At 44.3% G+C, this 26,422-nt stretch overlaps 4 protein-coding genes across 4 annotated transcripts; 2 read left to right on the top strand and 2 right to left on the bottom strand.

The window, feature by feature from the left end:
- Window positions 1-11,692: 11,692 nt before the first annotated feature.
- Window positions 11,693-14,502, bottom strand: LOC309585333 (killer cell lectin-like receptor subfamily G member 1; the record flags this gene model as incomplete). The annotated part of the gene is made up of 6 exons (XM_082301991.1): window positions 11,693-11,861; window positions 12,269-12,378; window positions 12,603-12,757; window positions 13,204-13,344; window positions 13,662-13,760; window positions 14,433-14,502. 6 exons carry the CDS (start codon window positions 14,500-14,502, stop codon window positions 11,693-11,695), a joined length of 744 nt encoding a protein of 247 aa, XP_082158117.1.
- Window positions 14,503-16,970: 2,468 nt separating this feature from the next.
- LOC309585421 (C-type lectin domain family 2 member B-like) lies at window positions 16,971-20,419 on the top strand (the record flags this gene model as incomplete). The annotated part of the gene is made up of 5 exons (XM_082302126.1): window positions 16,971-17,028; window positions 18,325-18,423; window positions 19,117-19,289; window positions 19,640-19,746; window positions 20,206-20,419. The coding sequence occupies 5 exons, from the start codon at window positions 16,971-16,973 to the stop codon at window positions 20,417-20,419; spliced, it is 651 nt and encodes a 216-aa protein (XP_082158252.1).
- A 426-nt stretch (window positions 20,420-20,845) lies between these two features.
- On the bottom strand, window positions 20,846-23,257 carry LOC309584947 (E3 ubiquitin-protein ligase TRIM7-like). The gene is made up of 3 exons (XM_082301308.1): window positions 23,141-23,257; window positions 22,002-22,104; window positions 20,846-21,678 (listed from the first exon to the last, which is right to left on the bottom strand). The coding sequence occupies exons 2-3, from the start codon at window positions 22,075-22,077 to the stop codon at window positions 21,170-21,172; spliced, it is 585 nt and encodes a 194-aa protein (XP_082157434.1). The 5' UTR covers window positions 22,078-22,104; window positions 23,141-23,257; the 3' UTR covers window positions 20,846-21,169.
- Window positions 23,258-23,534: 277 nt separating this feature from the next.
- LOC309584949 (uncharacterized protein) lies at window positions 23,535-25,426 on the top strand. Its single transcript, XM_082301310.1, has 6 exons — window positions 23,535-23,619; window positions 23,726-23,992; window positions 24,579-24,644; window positions 24,730-24,752; window positions 24,859-24,974; window positions 25,229-25,426. The coding sequence occupies exons 2-6, from the start codon at window positions 23,957-23,959 to the stop codon at window positions 25,369-25,371; spliced, it is 384 nt and encodes a 127-aa protein (XP_082157436.1). The 5' UTR covers window positions 23,535-23,619; window positions 23,726-23,956; the 3' UTR covers window positions 25,372-25,426.
- Window positions 25,427-26,422: the final 996 nt, after the last annotated feature.

The raw sequence follows: 26,422 nt of genomic DNA, 5'->3' as shown, positions 1-26,422 counted from the left end.
CTTGGAATTCCTTTGTCTTAGCTGGGTTTCAGGTTTTTGTCCTTCTGGAGCAAGCCATTCCTGTAAAATCAGCAGAAGGTCAAGCAGAAGCCTCTTACTGTCCCATTGTCCTGATGGATTGTAAATCATCAGGTGTCAATCACAGAGACTGATTGTCCTGATATTTCTTTCATGTGTGTTTCTGTTCTGAGAATAATAATATTAGAACAAATACTCAAGGAACCAAAGTAGAAAGTAGGTTTGCATCTATCTCCTTTCTCATCTATCATTTGTCCACTCTTCTGATTTCTTTGCCTGTCCTTCTTCCATTCCTTCTGTAAAGGTAGCTTTTGATTACTGTCCCAGGTGTAAACAGTAAATCTATTCTAATTATTTAGCCACTCTGCTATAGTTTGGTTTTTGTCTCCCAGTTAATGTAATAAAGTTTGGATTAAGTCACCCTGTGTCTTCAGGCAAGTCAATATTTTTCTATATGCTAATTGATTTGACACTGTAAAGGATATTAGTATGTGTTAGTTTTACGTCATGCGCCCCAGGTTTCTCTCCCTCATAAATTTAAGGACCTCCTCCACTGCTATTTCTTTCTACTCCATCGTTTCTGGTATATTGTGGGTACACACTTGAGTAGAAAAAAAAAAAATTCTGATTACACTCATTGAATAATTTGTTAGAATCAGTCATGATGCTTTAGTTTCTTCACCCTAATTTTCTTGTTTCTGATAGCAGTCTAGTTTGATGGTTACATTCAACTAGAAGACAAATAATAATGTAGAGTTCATCTTGTTAGATAATCATCTTCAGGCTTCATATTGAGTGTTCTTATGGGAAAAAGGCAAATGGACACTGGGTGGCAGATGAGTGCTGTTGTTGAGGTCACTGATTACGGAGCATTCATGTATGTTCTAAAACTGCAGGCAATTTTCTAAAATTGGTTATTATTCTGTTATGGCAAATTAAAAGTATACTCTATGTTCCCTGTGTAACAAATATTTCTTGTACATTTGGTATTTATTTTTCAAGGTACTTTGCACCAGATAGTCATCTTTCCCTTTCTTCTTTGCTTTATGCTTTTAAGGGTTGCTGATATACTAAAGGATAATTTGTGATATCATTCCTGGTTCAAAAGCATCAGTGGTATTGGAAAAGGAGGATGCAAAGACTAAATTGAGAGAATCTATTATTATCTCTACATAAAAGCCTAAACAAGGCAAAAAAAAAAAGGTGATCTGGGTTAGTACAGAGTGCTCATTTTCTTGTATGATTACTTTCATGCGAGCTTTGTGGGTATCGTGCTGTCAGGTAACTAGGTGTAGTATATAAGTCTTGTTTGTCCCCTGGGCATAGCAGATTTTTTCTGTGTGTCAGGACAGAAAAACTGTTCAGTAATAACTCTAAAAGGGGTGAGAGTGTTTTAAGTAATGCCAAAGGATTTAATAATCTCATCAGCATATTCTGGCCCTATAGAATATCCATTCTTTATTCTGCATAGTACCTACATATCCTTCATCCCTCAAACTTCAGCTGTTTTCCTTCTTGTTTTTGTTGGGCACCACAAAAATATGCAGCTTAGAGATTTGGCTTACTTATTGTATTGTGGGGTATACTATCTTCTTTCAACTTTCTGAATTTAAAATTTATTGAGAAAAGCAAAGTATATTCCTCACAAGAGGAACCAGTGCCTACCTATATCCTTGCTACATCAGAAATCAGACCTCATATGGCAAAATTGACTGCTGCTTTCTTTTCGTAGTGTCGAAAGCTCACGAAAGTTTTTCTTGGTTGCTGCAAAGCTGGGATCCATTAGAAAGGCAGAAAAGCAGTGTGACTAAAAAAGATGAAACTTTGAATATGATCAAACATGGTAGTCTCATTATTAACAACTTCTGAAAATTGACAACCTTGTAGCATGGTTTGCAGGGTTTGTTTTTCATCTGATTAGAAGTGAACATGTCCCTGCTTCTGTAAAGACACAGAACCTGTCCAAGTGAAGGCAGCAGCAGCTTTTATAGCAGCGTATCCATTGTGGTCATCTTAATGTCTCACCTCAGGACAGCAAAACCACTGCTATAGTGTCTAAGCCAGATACTTGACAGTGTGCCATAGAGCTTGCCTCCTGTGCTGGGAGCTCACGACAGTATCTTCTCACTCTGGCTGTGCCACCTGTATGGAGCAGCGCTGGCCTCCTTTATTCAGAACACAGTTAATGGGCTTTTGAAGGAAGAAAAGAACTAAAGACAAGCATGATGTAGGGCTTGACAGGTGTCGCGGGTTTGGTTTGTAACCGGGCGGAAACACCAATTTAGTGTAGTGGTTTGGTCCAAAATACTCATTGCTGTTTATCTGCTGTGAGATAAGAATTAGGAGAAATGCAAAGCAGGCACCAAACTTGAAAGAATATAAAGTTTATTAACAGACCTAAAAGAGGGAAGAAAAAAAATTATACCACCTTCAGAACTCTCCTCCTCCCCCACCTTCCTCCCTTCTCCCACTGACAATGTAAAAAGAAACCCTTGAGATGTTCAGTCTGTTTACCACTTCCATAATAACCTTGTTCAGTCCATTTAGAAAGAGAAGTCTCTTCTTGCTCATGCTATGAAAACATTATCACAACGAGACAGCCGCCCACTTCCAAATATTGTTCAGTCCATTTAGGAAGAGGAGTCTCTCTGCCTGCGTGTGAGTCCTTTCCCCCGACTTGCAGCTTTTCCCGCAACTGCTTTCGAGGGTCCACTCTTGAAGTTTTTTGGGGTACAATTTTAAGGTTGAGCCGTTCAGAAACAAAAACAGATACCCTTCTCCTTCCCTGGGAGCAAAGGGTCTTCATCATCTTCATCGTTAGGACTATCTCTGGGAGCATCTCTAGGAACTGAGGTTTTCTCCTTTCCCGTTTGGAGCAAAAGTCCTCATCTGGTTCATCTCTAGGGACTGAGGTTTTCTCCTTTCCCGTTTGGAGCAAAAGTCCTCATCTGGTTCATCTCTCCCTGTCCAAACTTCTCATGAAATTACAGCTGCGTCAGCATCTGCCTATCTCAGTGCAGGTGCTTTTGCTTACAAGTTGAACACTCCACCCCCCATATCTTCATGAAATTACAACGGGATACTCTGATATATCATAGCTTCACAACAGAATTTCAGCTTTAAGCATCTCCTCTCTCTCTTCCCTCAGGTTTTCAGCTCTTCACAGCTATAAAAGGGTTAATCTCACCTCGGCCTTGCAGCTTTGCAGCTGGAATGTTGAATTTTTCTTATCGCAGTGGAGAGGGGGGAGAGCCGAGCCGCTCCGGCTGCCCACGGCAAGGCAGTGGGGGGGGTTTCCACGGCTGGAACAGGTCCATGGCTCCAGGATGGCCGTGGCCCGGCCCGGCCTGGCCCAAGCAGGGCCTGGCCGGGCCCGCTGGCCCCCACACGGGCCCCGCAGCCACCTGTGCCAGCGCCAGAAACGAGAGAGAGCTTGGGGGGGAGTTTGCCTATTCTTAAATGTGGATCACAGAGGTGGTCACAACTTTAAGTGGCTTAGAGAATTGTCCATATTCAAACTGGCCAGCTGATAGGTTCTGTCAGTTCCCAGAGGAAGCTGTAAGCACCCCTTAGCAAGGACATCCCTTCCGGGACTATGCTTGCTAACCTATGACAACAGGACTTTGCTATGGTAACCTAGGATAGTTCATCTCCCTCATCCAAGTACGTACTGCCCCAAGCACATCATATCTTGTCATGGTAACCTGGAGTATCTTACTTCTTCCCATCTACATATGTAGAGTCCCAAGCACGTTTTGTCTCGTGAAAGTAACCCAGAATAGCTTGCTTCCTCCATCATCTGCACTCAACTTTGCACAGGTGCCAGTGTGATGGCCAGCTGCCAGTCTTGGAATTCAGACAAAAAGCAGTGAGATCACTAGTGAACAAAACAGGACTTTGCACATATATGTAATGCAAGCCAGTTAATCAGTGCAATTTTTATTATCCACCCCTGCAGTGCTATCTTTTGACCTGTATTCCCAAGCAGTTCCACTGGTCTCCCTATTTGGTGAGGGTTGGTATACTGGTAATGCCATGCTTTAGTCAAGGATGAACCTTTCAGCTGCTGAGTGTTGTGCCTTGTCCCTGAGAGACTGGCATCACCTTTTTGCTTGTAATACATGGATACTTACACCCTCAGTTTGTAGGACACTGCTTGCATGCTGTATGATTTGTTGGCCAAGTTACACAGTGTTCATTTATTACATGCTGGCTCTCTGGAGGATATGCACTTCAAAAATTATGATGATTGTCTTTCAACACTACTTTATGATGACACATCCGCTGAACAAACATTGGAATGTTGTAATTTAATATAAAATTTTTAATTTTATTCCTGCAGGATGCTGATTAGAATATTTAGTTCTTTTCCCTGTATGAGGCAACTCCTGATTGTGCTGAAAACACTGAGAAATCAACTTGATCAAGATCTAGCCATCTGTGTACAAACACGTGCATTATACATATTTTATAAAATATGCACTAGCATAATATCCTCTATCACAGCTCTGGACATTCTCTACAACATAAATAAGTAGTCTGCCTTCAAGTCTTGCAGTTGTGTCCATCCCCAACATACTGCAACTCATTTGTGATGCTTGGAAAGTTAATGACAAAATCAAACTCCTGGACTGGTTTGCTAAACCTAATCTTCCAAAACCAGTGCAAACATAAATGGTTTCCCAACCTTTCATCCTCTTCATTTCCTGTTCAGAAAACAAAGTAATCAGGTGAAGCAAAGTAAGAGCACAGGGGATATAGTGAATAAGCCATTTTCTGGAAAAGCAGTCATTCTTTTAGTCAAGCAGGCAAAAAAACCCCCTGATGTTGTTATGTTCTTTCCTATATACAAATACAGGGCCAAATGGTTTGGGTTTGGTGTATTTCTGTGGTTTTGTTTGCTGTGGCCCTCAGGAATGCAAACTGAAATGTTCTCTGACAACAGAGAAGGACAGTATATTAAAAGTAGCTTCTGTCTTAAACATTTCCAACATCAAATAATTCTAAATCATGCTGAATATGTGCCATTCCTGTACCATGCTTCCTAGGCCCACTAATGTTCCAACTACCAGCTGCTACTAAAAGCATCCCTATGCATGAGCCAAGCAGCATTCTGTCAAGAACATTCACTCATTCATTCACATTTGTAAAATTACAAAGTTTTCATTGCACAGCAATGACAGTTTCGTGTAACAACCCTGACAAGTATTTTTTGTGGGCGTCTCTTTCTTCTTTCAGTAGGGGATGACTGTGCATTTTATGGAGAGAGTACAGGAGACTTTCTGTTCCCAGAATGCAAGCTGACTCCTGCCTGTTGTGGGATGGATAGAGAATTAGTGGTGACAATTTCTCATTTTCCAGTAAGTAACTGGTGCTTATCATACCTGTCTGAAGAAGGAAGGAATTCAACGACTTAGTGGCAATTTTGTGAGGACTGGAGTTCGACTATCAGTTTGATCCTCTTGAGCAGAGAGGGATGCTCCTGTGCTCTTTTGAATATAGAAGTTCTCAGAGAATGTACAAAATGTAGGTCTATCCTAACAAGTAAATTCGTTAGTCAGAGACTGTAGGCAGGTAGAAGCTCTAATAACAAAACCGTATGTTCAGCTATATACCTTCATCCACAGATGGTGTGAAAACTCCAGTCACTTAAAAGATTTTCAAGATTCTTTGTACCAGTGGCCTTTGGGGATGCCAGATTTCTGTCAATTTTCTTTATCTCACGTACACACCTTGTTTTTTTCACTCTGCCTGTTCTCTCTCTTCTCTTGGAAGTTATTTTATTTTCATATTTTTGTAAAGCCTCCCACTGCCTATTCTTTCTAGGGTTCATTGTTTCCTGAAGGAGCAAAAGCAGCCTAGAATGATTATATTTTCATCCCTCTCACTGCATTATGGATTAGATTATGCTAAAGAAGCAATAAAACTCACTTCAGTTTAATTAATATGAGCATACAATAGCTATGAACGGAGAGGGTCATCTTTCCTGTAGATTCACTTTTGCACTGATTCATTCAGAAGGTTCTTGTGCTTACTCTACAAACTAGTAATGCCATTATTCACATGAAAAAATCAGGTATTATGTATAAATTGCAAGTATAGAAATACTAGACTTAAAAAAAAAAATCTGTTAGAAAGTTCTGCCCAATACAGGAATACTTTCTATACATTTGGAATAGAAATTTAGAAATATATGCTTGGGTTAACTAAGTGTAACATTGTACTATTCTTTAACTTGGTCCTTAAGAACCCGATGAAGACAAGGTGGTGACATATTGGTAAAGGAACAGGTGATTTGTGGGTACCCTCAGACTAGCTTGGATCCAGACAGAGAAATGGCAGCACCACCTCATTTCTGTAGCTGCATCTGGGCCAGCCAGATGCTGCACTCAAATTACTAATATGGCATCATTATATTTCCTTCCAGATGTACCTTATTTCTTTCCTTCTTTATCACTACTGCTTATATTTTATCCTCTTTGCATCAGGGTAGGGGCAAATGTAGTTTGAAAGTACTGCACTGTGATTTCTGTGTCACTCATGTAGAAGAAAGGAACTGCTAGAAATGCACAATTCAAAGTCTAAGATAAGTGAACAGATACTGCTGTTGTTGTTGTCGACAGGCATCATTAGTGTCTTTACAGTATTTTTCATGGCATTACCTGCCTTGAAAGGCAAACTTGAATTTCTTTTTCACATCATTTTAGAAAAGTGTCCTTTGGGCTAGCCTGGTCCACCACTGTGCAGAAGGAGCTGCTAATTAAACAGTAAAGATCTGTATATTTTCTTTGTAGATCAAGGGTTTCTTCTCACCTTTCTTCACAATACTGGCTTTATGAGGAAGTGTCAAAGTCAGTACCAAGTGTCTAGGTCACTGCCTCAAGCATACGTTTGGAACATGCTGGCCCTGTGCATCATGTTCCCCTTCTGGGACAGTTTATACCAATTAAGAGAGCAGACTAAAATCAGAATGTTGCTTTTCATAGGAAAACTCCTTTGCCACTGTTATTTGCTGGTGAGTTTCCTGCAAGTCTTCTTTAGCCGAAGTGCCTCCTTTAGTCACTTCTGATTTTGCAGTTTCAATGGGGGACTTGAAGTGTTCTGATCATAAGAGTGATGTATATGCAGCGATTAACTGTTATTATCAAGGGATTAGCACCAAAAATAGAGTTCTGCACAAAGACAACTATTAGAGATCTTCCACTTCAGTACAAAAGAAAAAATTAGGTAAGCATTTATGGTAAGGATGCAGATCTGGTTGCAATTTTTACAAGCTTTGACTGAGTCTGTTTGAATCTACTTTTAGTATTGCATTTGTATCTAGGTATCTTAGGCAAATTTCTGGTGGAAATCAGGTTAGTGAGTTAGGAATATTCAGGAAAGGAAAAGATATTCCTGAATATCAAATTCAAAAGACACATTTAGACACAAAAATAAATTTCTTTTTAACCCTTTCCTTTTATTTTGGACATCAACCAATCTGTACATTTCAATATTTAGTAAGGATTTAATGGGCAAGTTTTTTTCATATTTTTGAGCAAGGCCTTCTGCTTCCTTCCAAAATCTCTGGGGCTGTTTGTTCTTACTGACAGGCCAATTAGGCTGAGGTACCTGGTGGCATGGCAGTGTTTATCAGTCCCCCTGGTTCTACTTAGATCAACCAAATGCTTTTTTTAGTCATTGAAGTTAGCGGAAAATGTTTCTGGGGTTTCATCAGTAAGCCTTTGAGTTGAGCCAGTGGGGTGTTATGTCTGAATGTTTCAAAGCACTAAAAATTACCAGGACAGTGTTCTTCTGACTATTTACCTGATCTCCATATAGAGAGACAGATATCTCAGGTGATCAGTACTTCCAGTCTAAAATGATAGCTATCTAGAGTAACTTGGCTTTGCCTAGGTCCTGGTCTTGTATGCATGTTTTATCAACCCTGTATTTAAGAGTCATGTGTATTTTAAGTGTTACCACAAATATGTTAAGCTGTTATGAGTTACAGTCTTTAAATCCAGCCATGGAGAATCATGAAATCATTCAGCTTGAGATGGACCTCTGGAGGCCACCTTGTCCAAACCCCGGCTTAAAGCAGGTCCAGTCAGATTAAACTGCTTGAGACCTTGTGTGGTTGAGTTTTGAATATTTCCAAGGACAAAGAATTCATAGCCACTCTGGACTGACCACCACCATGGTAAAAAAAGTTTCCCCTCCATCTAATTAAAGGTTACACCGTTTATTCTTACCCTTCCACTAAGTATCTCTGAAAAAAAGCCTGGCTTAGTCTTCCCTATATCCTCATATTAGATAGTCATAGACAACCACCCAATCTCAGAATAACAGAACTGTTTCTGTTGGAAAACACTTCATGAAACGATCTAATCCAACCCCCTTGCTCACACAGGGTCAGCTGGAACTGTTTCCTCAGGATCATGCCCAGTTGCTTATTGAACATCTTGACCTTTCTGGGCAATGTGTTTGACCAACCTCACCGTAGAACACTGTTTTCTTGTGTTCAGATGGAATTTCACGGTTTTTGTCTTGTGCCCATTGACTCTTGTCTCTGAGCACCACTGAAAAGAGCTTGGCACTGTACTCTTCATTCCAACCCATCAGGTATTTAAACACATGGGTAAGACATCACCGAGGCTCTCTTTTCCAGGCTGAGCAGTCTTAGCTCTTTCAAGCTTTCCTCATACGGAAAATGCTCCAGTCCCCTAGTCATCTTTGTGGTTCTTCACTGGACTTGGTCCAGTAAGTCCTTTTCTTTCTTGTATTGGGGAACCTGTAGCTGGACACAGTGCTCCATATGTGGCTTTACCAGTGCTGAGTAGAGACAAAAGACTACGGCCCTCCACATGCTTTCAATTCCCTTCCTAATGTGGTCTAGGAGGCTGTTGGCTGCCTTTGCCATCTGCTTGCATCACTGTCTCATGGTGACCTTGTTGTTCACCAAGACTCTCAAGACCTTCTCTATGGGGCTGTTCTTTAGTCAGTCAGGCCACAGCATGTTACAGTGCCATGTGTTATTCCTCCTCAGATGCAACCTCTGCAATCATCCTTGTTGACTTTTAAGAGATTTCTCTCAAACATCCTTTTTCTGTTTGTCCAAGATCCTCTGAATCTTATCTTATCTCTGATCTTACAATCATCTTATAGATCAGCTAGTCCTCCTAGCTGTGTACTGTGTACATGCTGAAGCTGTACTCAAGGTCATTGGTGAAGATGCTGGCCCCAGCACTGACCCCTGGGATGCACCACTAATGGCTTGCCTCTAAACCAGTGACCACAACACTCTGGGCCTGGCAGGTAGGCTGTTTTAGTCCACCTCACAGTATGCTTATTTAACCTGTATTTTGCTAGCTGTTCTGTGAGGCTGTTAGGGGAGCCAGTGGCACAATTCTTACTAAAGTTGAGGTAAACAACTTCCACTGTTCTCCCATCATCCACTAAAACAGTTACATCATCTGCGTTGTGGAAAGTTATCAGGTGAGTTAAGCATGGCTTCCTCCTTGTAAGTCTATGTTGACTATTCCTGACTACTATACTGTGCTTCACCTGTTTGGAAAAACGGCTTCCAGGATTAGTTGTTCCTTTATCTTCCCAGAGATAGTGGTGAAGCTGGCCTGCCTATAGTACCCTGGATCTTCCATGCTGCCATTCTTGAAGATAGGAGTAACAATTTTTTTCCTCCAGTCTTCAGGAATCTTTCCCACTTGCCATGGCATTTCAAAGATAATAAAGAGTGGACTTGCAGTGGCATTCCTCAGCACTTGTGGGTCCAACATCTTATGCTCCATGAGCTTATGTATGTAAAGTTTGTTTAAGATCTCTTTAATCTGATTTACCTTCCATGGAGGTTCAGGCATGTTCCAAACTTTCCCTCAGTTTTCTGGGCTTGGGATTCCTAAAGGACAATTATACTAGGAAACATGGAGACAAAGAAAGTATTGAGTATCTCAGTGTTCCGGTTTGGCCAAATTTAGAAATATATCCTCTGAGAGAAGGCACAACCACCCCTCCCCCACCAGGTTCGGGAAAAGATAGATTTTCCTTGAAGGAAAGTGAAGGAGATAAAACTATTTATTTAACAAACACACGGGAAAGGAAAATAATGCTAAATAATAAAATCTCTCGCTGTGGAGGAAAAACCTGGGGAAGTGTTCAAGTCCTCCCTTTCGTCTCCTTGGAGCTGGAGCTTGGGCCGGGGCCAGGCCCTCTGTGCTCAGTGGAAAGTCCTCCTGATGTGCTCTGATGTTAAAGCAATCAAGCAGTCCAGTAGAAAAGGGAGAAATCCAGAATTCCAGAGAAGGAAAAACTCAACTCACAGTCTCTCTCCAGAGAACAAAGCAGCTGAACCACTGGCCAAAAAAAGAACTGTCCTGGGCGCAGCAAGCTGGGTGCTTCCTCCCTCCCCTACCGCAGTGGGGAAAACCAATTGCTATCTGTGTGTGACCTTGAACAAGCTGCAAACTGCTTTGCAAAAGTTTTGCTCAGTTTTTTCCTTCCCCCTCTCAGGCTCAGTTTAGAGGCATAGAAAGGCACAGGAATTAATTTCTGGGCATAGGCAGCGATATGGGATACACATCATAAGGTCACCCCAAGACACTCAGACTTTTCCATGTGCTTTGTTATCAGCACCCCTACCCCATTCAGGAAGAGTTTACATTTTCCCTAGTTGTCCTTTTGTTCCTTTTGCTATTTTCTTCAACTACACATGGAATCCTCTTTTGTTCCCCTTCACGTGCAGAAATGTTGCTAGATTCAACTCCTGGCTTTCCTGGTGCTATCACAGCAACTCTGTACTCCTGCATCACCTGTCCCAGCTTTCACTCCTGTGTGTTCCCTTTTGAGTTCAATTAGGAGCAACATACTTGTGCCAGTCTTCAGCTGCCTTTCATTTCCTACTTGTTGTGATGGAGCTTTTTGATCTTGTAGAAGGTGATCCTTGAGTATCAACCAAATCTCACAGAACCTTCTCTCCTCTCCCTCTCCCTCTCCCTCTACCATTTGAAAGAGATCAATAAAACGGATGGGGAGGGAATTTGGTAAAAACAACAAAACACACCAAATAAAACCCCAACCTGCCATCCAAAAAACCCCAAAAACGAGCAAACAAACAAAAACAACAAAAAAACCCTCTCTAAAACAAGTGCAACAAATAAGCCCAAAACAACAACAACAAAACAACTCAGAAGAAAAACAAACCCCTCCAAATCCTCAAAACTTGGGCAAAACCCAGCTGCCTGCATCAGTGTGCTGACACTCTCAGCTGTACCTGGAGAGATGCGTATGGGTAACATCTGTCACTCACAAAAGCTGTTTTGAGTTGAAATTTGCAATGTTTATATATGATATATATATATAATTTACATATGATATATATATATATTATATATGATGTGCCATCTGTGCTCTTGCCTATGTTATTTCAATGAATTGCAGCAAGCCAGTTTGATAAGCTTTTATTGATGCCACAGCTCTATCAACACTGTGCCTGAGGCACAGACCTTTCTGATTCTCCAGCTCAGGAGCTCATCTGTGCCCCCAAAACTGGTCTTGATCCTCATGGTAAGAGGATTTGCAAACCCTTTAATCTCCCACAAAGCTGTAACAGTGAGGATGGGGCTATTTCACCCCAAATAATGGCAGCAAGTGTCTTGTGGGATGGGCGTTTTGCGGTGGGTCAGATGGAGGCATTGCTTTTCTCCTCATCTCCTGCTGTAACAGAGCAGAGTAGGAAAGGGTTTTTTTTGCAAACCCATTTGTGTTCAGCATCACATCTATAAACTTCGAAGTCCTTGGCTCTCAGGGTCCCGCACCCTTCACCCATCTCCTGCAGAGAGGTGCCAAGCCTGTAGAACAAAAATTGTATTGCTGAAGAAGAGGAGACTCCAAGTCTTGCAGAAAAGAAGAAGTGGGGGTGAGTTTCCCTGCCCTTTTACTGCACCATCTCACTGTGCATGCATTGATTCTTGCTGGAGGGTGACCAGATTTGAGAAGAGTTGCTGTGCCTGCAGTAAGATCTGTGAGGAGCATGTGTGGAGCAAGAAAAGCCTTGTTATTCCACGGGGCTGGTGGGAGCTGTGGGGTTACTGTGCTCTGGTACAATTCCCCAACTTTTGGTCTATAGAGCTTTGTTGGGGGGAATATGAGACCATTGCATAAACTCCAACATCTTGGAGAGATGGGTCAGGGCATGAACTGGGTCTGAAATGGAGCAAAGCTGCTGTTTACACCAACAGACTGTGGGTACACTCACATTTTGGGGTTGAAAGGTGTGTTGTCCACCCATCTCCATGCCTTCTGATGTGACCTTAGTCCAATCCACACCGGTGGTGGGCTTTTCCCTGCAATAGTCTTGATGTGCTCCTGGAAAATAGAGGTGACCAGTTTCTCCCGAAATCTCTCTATGGAGGCTTTCATGGCAAGCAAATTCATGGGGTAAATCTGACTCCCAAATTGATGAGACATGAATGTCCCCCATATGTTGAATGCTTCCCCAAACCCTCTTGTTGCTAGGCACTTTTTTCTTCCCTGCCCACCTGAAAATCAGGACTTTGATGTCCTTTTCAAGCCTTCTTCTCCCTATTTACCTTCTCTTTCTTGTCCTGGAGCACCACCAGCTGGGAGTCCTGATTTTCACAGCTTTTCATGCCTCGAGTCCAGTTTCCCAATTCCTCAGAAAGCCAGTAGCATCTCTCCCCATGGAGCTGCCAGTGCTGGGGACACAGCTTGCAGCCAGCATAGGCTGAAGAGGAGAGAAAGCCATGAGAGGCTCTGAAGGGTTGTCAGGTTATTCCCCAGCCACCAGCTGAAGGTACTGAGGGATTCCCCATCCCACACCCCAGCTCTTTCCCCATTGTTGAATTTTTTACACTGATGTGGTTTTTACATCCACCGGAGAGAAGGAGGGTTACTGAGGTTGAGTGACCTCAAGGATGTTATTGGCCGGTGGAGGTGGAGGAAGAGTGGTGAGGAACCTCCTCCCTAGGGCTGACACTGCTCCATGGGGGAGGGATCAGCAAAAATTGCATGGAAAAGAGGATTCTTCCTTGCAACATTCCTCTTTGCCAAATAACCCTTGGTGGCCTCACAACCCCAAGGGTCTAAGGGTCTCTGTCCTTGCAGTAGAAGACCCCCACAAAAGTCTCACCTGAGCATCTCCCAGCAGAGACAGGTGGGAAGGGGGATTACCTGTGGGGCTGTCACCTCGGGGCTTGCAGAAATACTGCACCAGGGATGAAAACATGCACTGCTCCATCTGGTTCCTTCCCTGGATCTCACTGCCTAGCTGTGGAACGCTTGTCACTGCTGGCTGCAGGGAGCACTGAAAAACTTGGAGCAGTAATCCAGAGTGAGACGCTGCAGCCATTTAGGGATAAAAACCACAAAGCCCACAAAACTGGGTTTCATTTTCTCATACAGTTGCTTAAGCCAGCCTGAAAAACATGGCTTGTATCCTCCACCCTTGTATGATAGCTGTGAGTATAATCTAAGTTTACTCAGAAGGGGTTTATTCATGGTGGGTGATGTTGCATCTGCACAGGACCCCCTTGTCCCCTCCAAAGGCTGAAAATGCTGAAACGAACCCCAGTTTCCCCTCCCTGGCTGCTCACTGGGGTGTGAGATGTAGATAAGAGCTGGCTACTCACCCCGCACATTCAGCAGCACCACCAGGACCAGCAGGATGAGTTGCCCCAGCCCACCGGCTATGAGGAGGAGCCCATGCCACCATGGACACAAGGCAGGTGCTGAAAGAGGCCACATTTGCTTTAAAAAAATGAAAGATGAAAAAGCTGGGGGTTTAGAGGGGGAAAAAAAAGCCTCTCTGTCAAACTGGTGAGTTTGAGCAGAAGTTTACAGCTTCTTTGCTTCCTCCAAAAATGTAAATCACCACTGATGAGGTCTACAGTGAGGGTGGTTTCTCAGGTGGTGGACGGGCTGCAGGAGGCTCAGGAGCACCCTTGGGCACCCAGTGATGGAGCCCATGGGGATCCAATAAGGATTGGAAACCTTCTGAAACTGGCTTAGTTTAGAGCTCCTGGTAGAGCTGGGTGTTGGTGAGACAAAGGTCTCTCCAGCCCTCATCTCCACAAGGATTCTAGCCACTACCTCAGGAGCTTTCCTTCCCATCCAGCTGTGTTGGCTCATGTTGGGCTTCTTGGCACCCATTTTGCCCCCCCAGGTGAAGAATCCTGGAAGCAAAACAGATGTCTGTCACCCTCTCTCTTCCCTTCCTTTCTCTTTTTCCTCCTCTTTTCAAGCCAGGATTCCACCTTAGAAGACATTTAACCCACAAAGATGTTCTCCATGGTCATGGGAACCTCAACACAGAGGTGAAGAAGCAAGCAAACCCAAAAGTAAACATCTGAAAATCTTCCCAAAACTTGGAACAAGCATTTCCTCCCCAAAATAGGACTTACCACGATGCTTCTCAGCAGAAGAAACATCCCCAAGATGCTTTAAATCAGCATAAACGATTTCCCCAGCCATGGTCACTCAGAAGGTCCCAGGAGCAGCCCAAAAGTGACACCATCCGTGGATAACCTCCTGCCTTGTGAGCTATGCACTCATGTCTGCATCCGGCTCCAGGAAATGGTGTTGGCTGGGGCTTTTATCTGCTTTTTTGTTTGTGCAAATATATATGTATATAAATATATGTATTCTACAGCCTTCCTTTGTAAATCGAAGGTGGTGAGGGAAGGGGTGTCCTGCAGCCAGGAAGAGGTGGCACACCTGGAGGTGTAGAAACATCTGTGGGTTTGTGTCTGTGCTAAACATCTGTGAAAACAAGATTAAAAAATAATAATTTCAAAAATCTTTTAAATAAGGTTTTCGAGTGTGAGGCTGAAGCATGTCAGGAGTTGGATCAGTGTGACCACAGGCAGGTAATCAGGTGAGGAGGAGACAGGTGACATTTGGTGTTTCTTCCCCAAAATATGGGCTGGGAGTGACTTGAAATGTCTTTTGTTCCATATGACTTATTCTGCTGGTTTTGACACAATATTTGGCCTTATTTTATCCTGAGGCAGAGAGATCCAATGTGGTCAGGGGTTGCCCAGCTCCTGCCCAGGAAAATGTGAGAATCTGGATTACCTTCAAGCTGCTAATGAATTTTAGCTTATTTTGTTACTTTATTTTATTTTGTTTTTCCTCCCACTCCTGATGTGTCTTTTTACATCATCTAGACCTGTGTTTCCTTCAGGTTTGGGACTCATCGGCAACTGCATGGAGCGACCACCAATTTCCAGACTACAATAACCGTTTCCCCTCCCTTTTCTTAGGCTTTTTTTGACGTTAATCCCAGGTTTTAGCCAGTAACATAATATCCCAAAGCAACACCTTCTTATATAGGTAAAAATGATGTTTTTTTCCTCAGACACCCAAAAAAAAAAAAAGCAAGGAATAAAGCAGAAATTTGCCCCAATACTTAGCAGACAGATAAGGTAAATAAGAGGATAAACCCAAAGATCCAAAGGTTCCAGTAATAAAGCACAGAATTATTTTATTTTAAAATTATTTTTAAATTTTTAATTAATTAAAAAATTTAGTTTTAAATTTGGGTTTATTTAATTTTTATTTTTATATTTTTATTATCTCATGTTTATTTTTAGTTTGTTTTCCACCCACAGCCTTTTTTCCTTGTCACAGAAGGTTTTTGTGGTGAACTGCTATCAGCCAGCCTTCCTGCCCTCTGCAAAAGCAGCTGCACCAGTGGTGTGTGACCAGGGATTACAAAAAACCCCCAAAATGCACAAAATAAATTAGGTTTTAGGGTAAACCCCTGCAGCTGGGTAGCTTAATTCCAAGAACACTTACTTTTTTATATTTTTATAGTAAAAAAAATGGGCTGAAGGGAACTATACTTCATCCTTGTAGAATCCCTGAGGGCTGTTCTGGTGTGCCCCTTACTTCCTGGAACAGAGCAATCCCCAGCAGTGTTTTCCCCAGCTGCACACCAAAAAAATCATTTTTGGTGAATCCATCTCCCTAGCTGAGAAAAAAAAATCCGGAAATACTGGAAAAGAGGGTGAAGTAATGCCACGTGGAGCTGGAGGGGAACCCCTGGTTCAGTGGGTGGGCAGGTGGCCCTGGGCAGGCAGCCCTTTCTGCATTGCCCTTGAGGAGGCACAGGAAAATCCCTCAGAAAACTATAAAATAAACCAAAACGACAATTAAAAAAAAAATACTTTGTTTCTCTTCACAGGAGAAGGTTGTGCTTCGGCATCAGACTTGTTCCCACAGAGCAGATACAGGTGATGGGGTTTGGGATGAGCTTGAAGGCTGAGGTGGTCTTAAAGTTTGGCTGGAGGAGAGAATTTCAATTGCAGGGAGAAGTTTTTAATTGCGGGAGAAGATTTTAATTGAGGAGATTTTAATAGGGGGAAGATTATTTTAAGTGGGAGGAGAAAAAAAAAACCAAACCAAAAAAATCCCCAAAATTTAATTTAGGCAAGAAAACCTTAATTTTGGAGAGAAGATACTATTTGAGGAGAAAAGTGAGGGGAGGAGATATCAACTGGGGGAAAAACGTTCATGGGGAGAAAGGTTTGCAGGACGGAAACTTTAATTATGGCAGAAACTTTTAATTGCAGGGAGAAAATGTTAACTGAGGAGATTTTAATAGGGGAAGATTTTGATTGGTGGAGAAAACTAATTTGGGGTGGAAGTTTGATTGCAGGGAGAAAACCTGCAGGGAGAAAATTTTAACTGAGGGGAGAAATGTATCATTAGGGAGATAAAACTAATTGGGGGGAAAGAAAATTCTAATTGCAGGAACAAGATTTGAATTGTGTGAGAGAACTTCAGCTGGGGAGCAAAGTTTAAATATGGTGCAGGGAGAAAATTTTAAATGGTGAGAAAATTTTAACTGGGGACTGACAGCCTTCATGACACCTCTGAGAGATGGAACTTTGCTTGGCAGGTGAGGCGAGAGCACCTGTTTTGGAGGAACCCCAAAAATGGAGGAAATGAGGATTTATTCTGGATTTTTGGGCATGGAAAGGAGCAAGAGGACAGGTAACTGCAGGGCAATGAACTGTAGAATCACTGGGTTTGGAGTTTTTTTGATACTTCTGTAATTTGAGAATAAAACCCAGCTGAAGTAAGGTTGGGCGGGGGGGAAAAGCTTTTTCTGACACTTCCCTTGAGGGAAAATTTTTGTCACTCAGCAGATAGAATTTTTGCTCTGAACAGGTAAATTTCAGACATGATGGGTTATTGTAATTTAGTATTAACCCTTCCAGAGGCACTTGAGTAACTGATTCTTTTAGGTATTTTCCCCTCTACGAATATTCCAATTTTCTGATTTATTCTGGATTAGAATAAAGAATTTTTTTTAAGAATTGAACTGTAAAAGGCCCTAGAAATAAATTTGGTGTTTAAATCTCATTTGGAGAGATCAGAAAGTATTTATTATTGTCTTCTTTCCCTGGAGAAATCAGCTTTCCCTTTTGCCCTGCTTCAGCTCTCCTGATTTTGCTCCCATCTCTATCATCCCCTTGGCACACAATAAGGTAAAAAAGGGACTTTTAGGGCCTTTTCCATCATCTTATTCTACCCAACCAGGGGACTAAAGTTTTTGAGGAATGTGTTTTTTTTTTTTTTTTTTTTAGCACATTTGTGGCTTTTTTAAAATTGATTTTTTAAAAACAAATTTAAATTTATTTGTTGATTTTTTCATTTGTTGAGTTTAAAATTTTTTTAATATAACTTTTTTCTTAATATTCAGCATATTTGGCTTCTGACTTACTTTCTAATATTTTTCCAGGGAGAAAAGGGGAGAAGAGGGGTTTTCCCATGAAATTTGGTTCATGTGATGGGGACAAAAAGGGGAAACCTTAAACAAAAAATGTGGCAAGTCCCACTGGATGAAAACACTAAGATTTTTAGGTAAAATCCTTAGGAAACATAATTTTCTTTGCTCATGATAAGGGGAAAGTGCATATTCTGGATCAGAGGATCCAGAGATGGAGGCACCATGACCCGAAGTGTCTTAGTTTTGGTGGAAAAAAACTCCACTGAACTTTAATAATGAGGAAACCCCAGAAATTAAAGCAAATTTTAAATTATGGTGCATTGCAGGAGTTTGCATCTGGAGCTGGGGAGGAACCTGCTCCCCAAAGAGTTCCCATCAATAAAAAAATAAATAATTTTATTCCACATGGAGAAGAATTTTTGGTATTTCTCACCCAAAATGACACCAAGGCCACTGGCTTTGGGATGACACCAACCTTTCATCACCTTGGCATGACCTGTAGCATGTTGCTGCCCTGGGAGCCCTCACAGAGGCACTGAAGGTCTGTTCTTCTGCAGGTCACAGCATGGAGATGAAGCCGGAGGCACGTGTTGCCTGCCAGGTGATGCTGGCAGTGCTTTTCACGGCTCTGTTCATCACAGCCATCACTTTTGCAGGTGAATGTCAAGGTTTTAGTCTCACAGGGAATGTCTCTGAGATATTTTGGGTCGTTGCATTTGTGACAGGTCTATGTCCATGTTCCCAGGGAAGACAAAACCCACCCCAGAATTTGTTCTCTCTGGGAGAAGGACATTTCAGACCATCCTTTCTACAGCAGATCAAACCCATCCCCTTGGTGTAGGAGCTGATGTTATCTAGAAACCCTTAGAAAATCAACAGGAAGAGCCATTTCAGGAGTACAGTCACACAAAAGTATTGTTTTCAAAGAAGAAGGGGCCTGGAGGTGTTGGCATGAGCCCCACCAAGTCAAGAAGTCTGCAGGAATAAGAGAATTTTTTTCTGTCATTTTCACTACTTTGGCATTAATCACAGAGAGCAACACCCAAGGACATGTTTTGGGATAGGGCTACTCTGAAATTTCTCTTTAAAATGTGGTTTTTTGAAGTCTAACACCCTGTTTCTTTCTTTGAAGGTGCAGCACCCATGTTTCTTGTCCAACATCACAAGCTGGGCCATGATTTGAGCTTGTTTTCTCACAGGATTTCTCCTGGTATCTTAATTTTTCTCTTTGCCCACAGCTGAGGCAGATGCAAGAATTTTGGAAGCCATGGGGTAGAGAATGATCTCCCCATCCCAGACAGGCAAGGGGAAGGTGATGCTCATTAACGCTCTTCTATTTTTAATGACAGTGCAGGCTTTTCAGCCTCATGCCCAGCCCTGCTTCCAGTGTCCCTTCGACTGGATCAGGTACAGAGGAAAATGCTACTATTTTTCGGAGGTTGAGGGGAACTGGACATCCAGCCAGGACAACTGCTCAGCCCTAGGTGCTTCCTTGGCCATTCTAGACAGCATGGAGGACTTGGTAAGGAGACAAGAGGACATGCTCAGCATGGGGAAAAAAACCCCAAACCAATGTATTTGAAATCTTTCGGTTTCTTTGACTGTTCTTCCAGGATCTTTCTGGGGAAGATCTGGGGTGAGAAGCTGTGGAAAAGCCCTTGGGGGTGTGTCATCATAGGTCTGTTTAAATTCCTCACCAAAGCCAGCTGCTGAAAGAACTGTAGGAATAAATCCTTGTTTCTAGATGACACTTTTTGGTAGCAGATTGAAATGTTCAAGCTCCAAAGAAGCCCTAAAGCAGCATGAGCAACTCATAAAATTGAGATTTTTAGTTGGAAGAAGGTAAAAATCTTTCCTTTTTCTCTTTTTCAGAGCTTTGTCATGAGATACAAAGGCATCTCAGAGCACTGGATTGGTCTTTTGCGGGAGGATGAGGAGCAGCCGTGGCAATGGGTGAACCACTCACTTCTATCTCAGCTGTGAGTCCATGTTTTTCATTATTATGTTGTTGGTTGGTGTTTCCTCAGCCACAAATTGTGCATTTCTTCTTGTACTTGAGGTACATCCAGAGGTAGCAATGGGACAATGTTTGGGAAGGGCAACTTTGCATGGAACTGATCTTTGTTTTCTCCTTTGACCTAAAAGGTGGGAGTGGTGCATTTGGTGAGAAAATCCTAAGTTTAGATTTTTTTATTTTAAGTTTGTTTTTTTCTTGCAAAGCTTTGGGTTTCATATTAGAAATAGAAATAAATCAGTGTCAGTCTTGGCATATTGACGTTGAATTAGTTCTATTCCTATAAAAGAAATATATAGAGATATTTTGGCATGTTGGTACCCATGAGGATGCCTGAGAACTGAAGCTAAGGAAAGCCTATGAGTGAGTTTTCTCCTTTTTCCTGCTGCCCCATCTGAGGGGGTTGTCTCCTCTGTCCTTCCAGGTTTCAAATCCGTGGTGGTGGGCTCTGTGCTTACCTGGATGACAATGGGCTCAGCTCCTCCCACTGCAGCACTGAGAGGAGCTGGATTTGTAATAAACATGAGCTGCAGAGCTCAGGCAAGGGCAACAGGATGAGACGGCCTCCAAACCTCTGTGTCAGCTCCTTGGGTACTGCAGGGAGGCCTTCTCACACCCAGATATCTGCTGCACCCTAGGGATATGAAAGAAAACCTCAAAGAGGTTTTGAACCCCCTGGGCAAGGGGTTACTGGGGTTTCCACGGGACCAACAAGGTGTTGGTGGGACAAGACAGCCTTTGGGGACCCATGTGGGATAGTTCTTGGGAATGCAGGGGGGAGCCAGGGCAGCCTTGGGGGCTCTTTTTGGGTTTGGGACAACTTGGTGATGGGTCAAATGAAGATGCCTTCTGCTTCTTAGAGAAGAAAAGATTTATTATATTCTGAGTATATTTACATGCTAAGTACTTGGAAATAAATCTCAAGCGAGGGGAACAGCAGAGGAAAAGAGTGGGAGAAGTGGGTGTGAGCACATCCTTGTGATGACAAAATCAGTTTTAAAATGAGGTGGTGGCTGGTATTAATGCAAAGCCTGCAAAAATTAAGATTTTTAATTTGTGCTGGAAACCCACCCAATCATAGGCACTGAGCTCAGAAAAAGAAACTTTCAAAGGAGGCTGAAATTTGGAGCAAAAGCAAAGTTTTCAGCTCAAAACAAGCATAGGGAAGCCAAGCTTCTGTTAATGAACTTTGGACAAACTTAACAACTTGATGTGAGTCGTGCTGAGCTCAGACCCAAAACCCCCTGGACATAACCCAAAACAGAGACATCTAGGATGGAGTTAGGACCAGAAGTGACTCCAAGATTTGGAAAAAAAGAGTTGAGGAGCACCTGAGCATTTTCAATCACCATGATGCAATCAGCTTTTGGGAGGATCCTTCCAGGGCATCAGCCCTTGGGGGACAGTTTAATGGTTGAGAGAAGCACACAAAAGTAGGGGAAGACCCTCTCCCCACTGAAGGAGGCCTGGACAGTGAAGATGTGTTGGTGGCTGCTGACAGCATAGAAAGAGACCTGTCCCACCTCGTAGTCCAGGTACACCCCAATCTCCCCATCGAGGAGTGGGACAGAGGTGTTGGATGGAGCTGTGAGGGCAACGCAGAGCTCATCATACTTCTGCAAGCCCCAGATCTCAGTGTTAGGCTTGAAGAGGACCCGGCCTTTCCTCTGAACTGACTCACAGGCCACCCCCACAGCCCAGAAGCGCCCATTGGCCTCCACCTCCCAGTAGTGACGGCCCGAGGTGAAGCCCCTGCTGCCCAGCATGCACGGATCTGTGTCGAATCGGCCTGGACCCTCAGGCCACTGGCATTGAGGTCTACCCCATGTAGCTTCTTTGAGGTCCTCAGAGAGGATCACCTCTGGACCCACTGTGGCTGGGTCCAGGGTTACATCCACTGAAAAGCAAACCAGAGAACAAATTAGAAGCCGAATTTAAGCCTAGAAAACACACACCCCCTGAAATGCCTTCCCTGATGACTTTTCAAGGAGAAAGGAAGAGGAAGGGTGAGGCTGAAGATGTAAGAGTGAAGAGGTGGAAGTTGGAGATGGAGGATATCCAGTTGAGGATAGACATGGGAGAGCAAAGAGATGGAGGTTGGAGATGGAGGCCCTGGGGAGACAGAAGGTGGAGCTGGAGAATCTCCAACTCCATTGAACATCTCAGCCCAGAAAACACCAGGAACTGGTACTTTGCTCCTCTCTGGCCACGTCTGATTACCTTCAAACTGTTTGGCGGTGTGGTAGTCCAGGGCAAGGTCCCATGTGCATGGCCGTGGTTTGAGGAAGAAAGCCATTGCACCCACAGTGTCCTCTCCTCTTGGCTGGAGGCACAGGTAAAGGAAAGAAAGAATAAAATCTAATTATTATCCTTCAAACGGTCACATCTCAGCTTCTGCCCCTTTCTATGTCAAAAAATGGGTTTAATCACCACATTTAATCAAAATACTTCAAGAAAATAGCATTTTTTTTCTTCAACAGTTGCAACAGAGCTTGGTTCATTTATGGGAAACCCTTGGAGATGGATTAAATAAATTAATTCCCTGATGACTATGAAGGGAACATGAGGAGCACATTGGGATGAACCCATCTCCATTGTAGATATTATCATACCCCCAAATCTCCATTCCTCATGCTGGCTGAAGGCTGAATCTATCCAGCTTAAATCCATCTCTGTCTCCACCATTCATCAATCAAATCTGACAAAGTTTATTTGAGTGAGGAAAGTCCCTAAATTGAGATAAGCCACATTCACCTCTCATGTCCAGAGAAATCCTGTGAAGAAATTTGCTGTTGACCTTGGAGAAAATGTGTGTGAGGGATATAAGAGCTGTCACCAAATGGCTTCAAATTCATCCTCTGGAACTCTGTGTGGGGTTTTGCATGCAAACAAGGGGTTGCACGTACTAAAGGACCCTGGAAATGAGTAATAATGCCCCAAAACGATTGAATAAAGCATGCTGTGACAGTTGAAAATAAACAGGTTGCTTCTTTTCCATGCGTTTTCCTCAGTGAATCTGCAGATAAGGAGATTAAAGCAGCAAGGTGATGAGTAAAAGTGGGAAAAAGGTGAGAAAATCACCCAAAAGGAGATAAAAGCAGGAGCCATGCTGTTTCTCACCCAAATTCCCCAGCTGGATTGTTACAAGTAGATGAGAAGCAAATAATCACCATGACTCTCCACAGCAAAAACACCTTTAAATCTGAAACAGAGATCCTGAGACCAAAGCAAGGGTAAATCCACTTCCCTTCTTGAGTTCATGGGATGGGGAGGGGGTTCAAAATCCCCTTTTCCCCCCCTACAGACATCAAGGTGATGTAACCCCCCATCAGCACTGGGATTTTCCCCCTCACTCAAACCTTCTTGGAGCTTTCCTTGCTGTTGCTGGTGCCGTTTTGGGGTCCCTCCAGATGGTTTCCTTCCACTGGCTGCTTCTCCACTGGGTTTTTTTCCTCTTGGGATTTTTTTCTTCCTCTCTCTGGCACAGGCTCAGCCAAAGCTCAGTCCTGTCTCACCCTCTGCCAGCTTTTATCAGCCAAAAAGGGAGGAGCCTTCCAATCTCTCGCCTGCAGATGGGGCCATGACGTGCTTGGACACCCATTGCACCATCTGATTGCCCTTTTCCCCCCCTTTCAGGGCCGTTTATTTTCTCAACACAGGCACTGGGGAGGGAAGGGAGGAAAATTAAGGCACGCCAAAAAAAAAGAAAAAAAAAAATTATTGCATGGCACCACAAGGGAGGAATTGGTTAAATTTTGCCCCCCTAGTTCCCCAAATCTGCCTCTGGCCCCTTACATGCGATGAAGCTGAACAAGGCAAAGCTGGGAGCAGCTTCCAGGTGAGGAATGTGACAGCAGCGCCTGGAAATAAGACAACCTTGTGGAGATAAAATATCTTTAAGGACTACTTGTGGGTGATGAAATTTGCTTTTCCAACTGGGCCAGGTTGTGCCAGGAACTGAGAGCATGAAAAACCCAGAGGTGGTTGAAGGGCAGGCAGCTTCACCCTGAGCCACTGTCAACCTCCAGCACCCCTTCCTCCCCACCAGGAGGGCAGCATGGCTGCAGCAGCAGCACAGAACCCCTGTGCTGACTCCGGCCAGAGCTTCATCTCTTGGTATTGAAGAGGCAAAAACCCCTCAGGAGGCAATAGTTGAGCCACTACGGGCTGTGGTCATGAAGATTTTTGGAGGACCAGACAAGACCTGTGAGGTGAGATCAGCTTCCTATGACCCATCAGGCCTTTCTCCTCTCCCTCCCCCTGAAAAAAAGGTGCAAAGTGAAAATATTTAAATTTCTTTGTGGGAAAGCAAAGCTCCAGTGCCTGCTCCTAGTTGTGGGAGAAACATAAAGCAAGTTGATCCCTGCCTTCCAGGGAAGGCAGCGAGGGGACTTTTTAGGAGGGTTATTTGCTTTCCTCCCTCAAACAATTTAAGATTTTGAAGGCCGGATTATATCAACAGTCTGGGCTGATCACTTCAATTTTTTTTTTTTGGGGGGGGGGTTGTTGTTTCTTTTTGGGGTTGGTTTTTTTTTTTTTTTGGTGTATTCAGGAGAAAATCCAGTCTCACCTGCAATCTCTAAGGAAGGTGTTGGCAGAGTTTCTGGACTGGAGAGTGAAGAAAAGGGAAGAGACACCAGGACTACCTGGTACAGGGGGTCCCCTCGGTTCTTCATCACTGAGGCTGAGTTCGAGTGGCTGTGCCAGCTGCTGGCGGAGCAGGAGCACACAGTGCTGGGGTGGCTGGCTGAGCTGGGTGACAGCCTCACAGCTACCCATGCCAAAAAATCATTGCAGGTGGCCGAGGGGATTGCACAACTCTACAGACTCATTGGGCAGCTGGAGGCCAGGTGCTTGCCCCCGGTGAGTGCCCTCCTTACCCAAAAGTTCTCTCAAAGTGCTGCCTATGGGGTCTTGAACTCCCTTTTTTCTTCCTTTTTCCTTTTAGGATGTTGGGAGCATCCTAAACAGGTATGTGGCAACTGGTTGCTTCACATCCCTGTCACCTCAACTGCGGAGAGGGGCTTGGCTGATATACCTGTCGCATAACATCTGTCCCTGTCGTTTCTTTTCCCAGTTGGAGTGAAATGAGGCTCCACCTCCTCTCGGGGCTCCCCAAGGACCTGGAGAGGAGCCTGAGCTCCTGCTGCCGCCAAAGTGATGCTCTGTGGGAGGCCCTGGAGAGGTTCAGAGGTATTCAGGTAGAATTCTGACATTTTAGGAGAGTTCAGAGGTGTTTTAGGAGAATTTGGAGGCTTTGGGGAGGAATGCAGAGGTATTTGGGATAATTCAGATATATTGGGGGAAGGAATTCAGAGTTATTTTGGGATAATTCAGTTATCTGGGGAAAAGTCAGAAGAATTTCAGGAGGCAGAAGAGCTTGTCCACTGGAAAAGCAGCAGCAGGCTCTGCACCCACTCACTCCCCACCTTCTTCCTTCCTCCCAGACATGGATCCCCTCATGGGCCTCCACACAGCGAAGAAGACTCTGGAGACTGGCACTACTCCCCTCCCACAGCTTTTGGCAGAGAGAAAAAGTGTGCGGTGGAATGAGGAGGAGGAGCAGGATGAGGTCAGAGAGCCCCGTTGAGGCCAGGAGCCGGCTGGCTGCTGTCAGGGGGTCATTGCCAGGAGACGCAGGACATGGACACAGTAGCTGGACTCTGCAAGATGCCACCTGTGCATCCTCAAACAGAGCCTTAGGTGCTGCCCATATTCCTAGGACACAAGCAGTTTTATATCCAGCTCCCCTCCCGGCTGCTTGACTTAGTGACCAATCTTGTGCTGCTGCTCACCATGTAGGTCATTAATTAAAAAAAAATAGCAAAACCACCCCCGACTTTCCTTTTGCGCGCGTGTGTGTATGCATAGGCTAGATTTTAAGGTATTTCTTGGTTCCGCGGGGACAGGAAGGAGGCAGCAGGTGAGCGAGGGGGCAGCGGGATACACGCGTCCGGGTCCCTGGGTACAGTGTGGCGGACCTGTCCCGGGGCCTAAACGATGCGGCCTTGATTTGGAACAGCACGCCCCGCTCCTCCCCGCCGCTGGAAGCGGCTGCCCCGGCTCTGGCTGTCGTCCCTCGGCTACCCCCTAACCCCACAAGACAAGCAGCGCGATTAGCGGCGACTCCCCACGGAACCGCGCCTGTCCCGTCCCGCGGTGCAGCTCTCAGCGGCCATCCCCATTGCGGCGCTTCATTTCTATTTATTTTATTCTGCTCTATACGTTCTAGTCACATTTCGCCCTCCTCTCGGTGCAGCCCTTTTGGTGACACCTGCCAGAGGCGACAGCCACCTCCGGGCGCGGCTTCTCGCGGCGAGGGCGAGCCCCCGGTGCAGCCCCTCTGCCGCCACCCCGCCAGCACCGCGGTGCAGTTGTCAGAGCCTGGGCAGCGGCCAGAGCGGCTCCCACCGCACCACCGCGTCAGTGCGGCTCTGCTAGCGCCGTCTCGCCCTCGGGGCAGCTTTTCTGGTGACTCCGGCACAGGCCGCGGCTCAGTTCGGCTCTTGTATCGTCTCTTTGAGCCGCGGGGCAGCGGCCTCCCCGAGGGGCAGCTCACGCCATACCCACACCACCACACCGTCTCGTCCCGGCCATCCAAGGCAGCGGCCACCCCGCGGGGCAGCTCTGTTTCCTCCGCC

This window comes from Coloeus monedula (assembly GCF_965178545.1).
Source record: "Coloeus monedula genome assembly, chromosome: Z".
Classification (NCBI taxonomy): Eukaryota; Metazoa; Chordata; class Aves; order Passeriformes; family Corvidae; genus Coloeus; species Coloeus monedula.
This window is presented reverse-complemented; position numbering and strand designations above follow the sequence as displayed.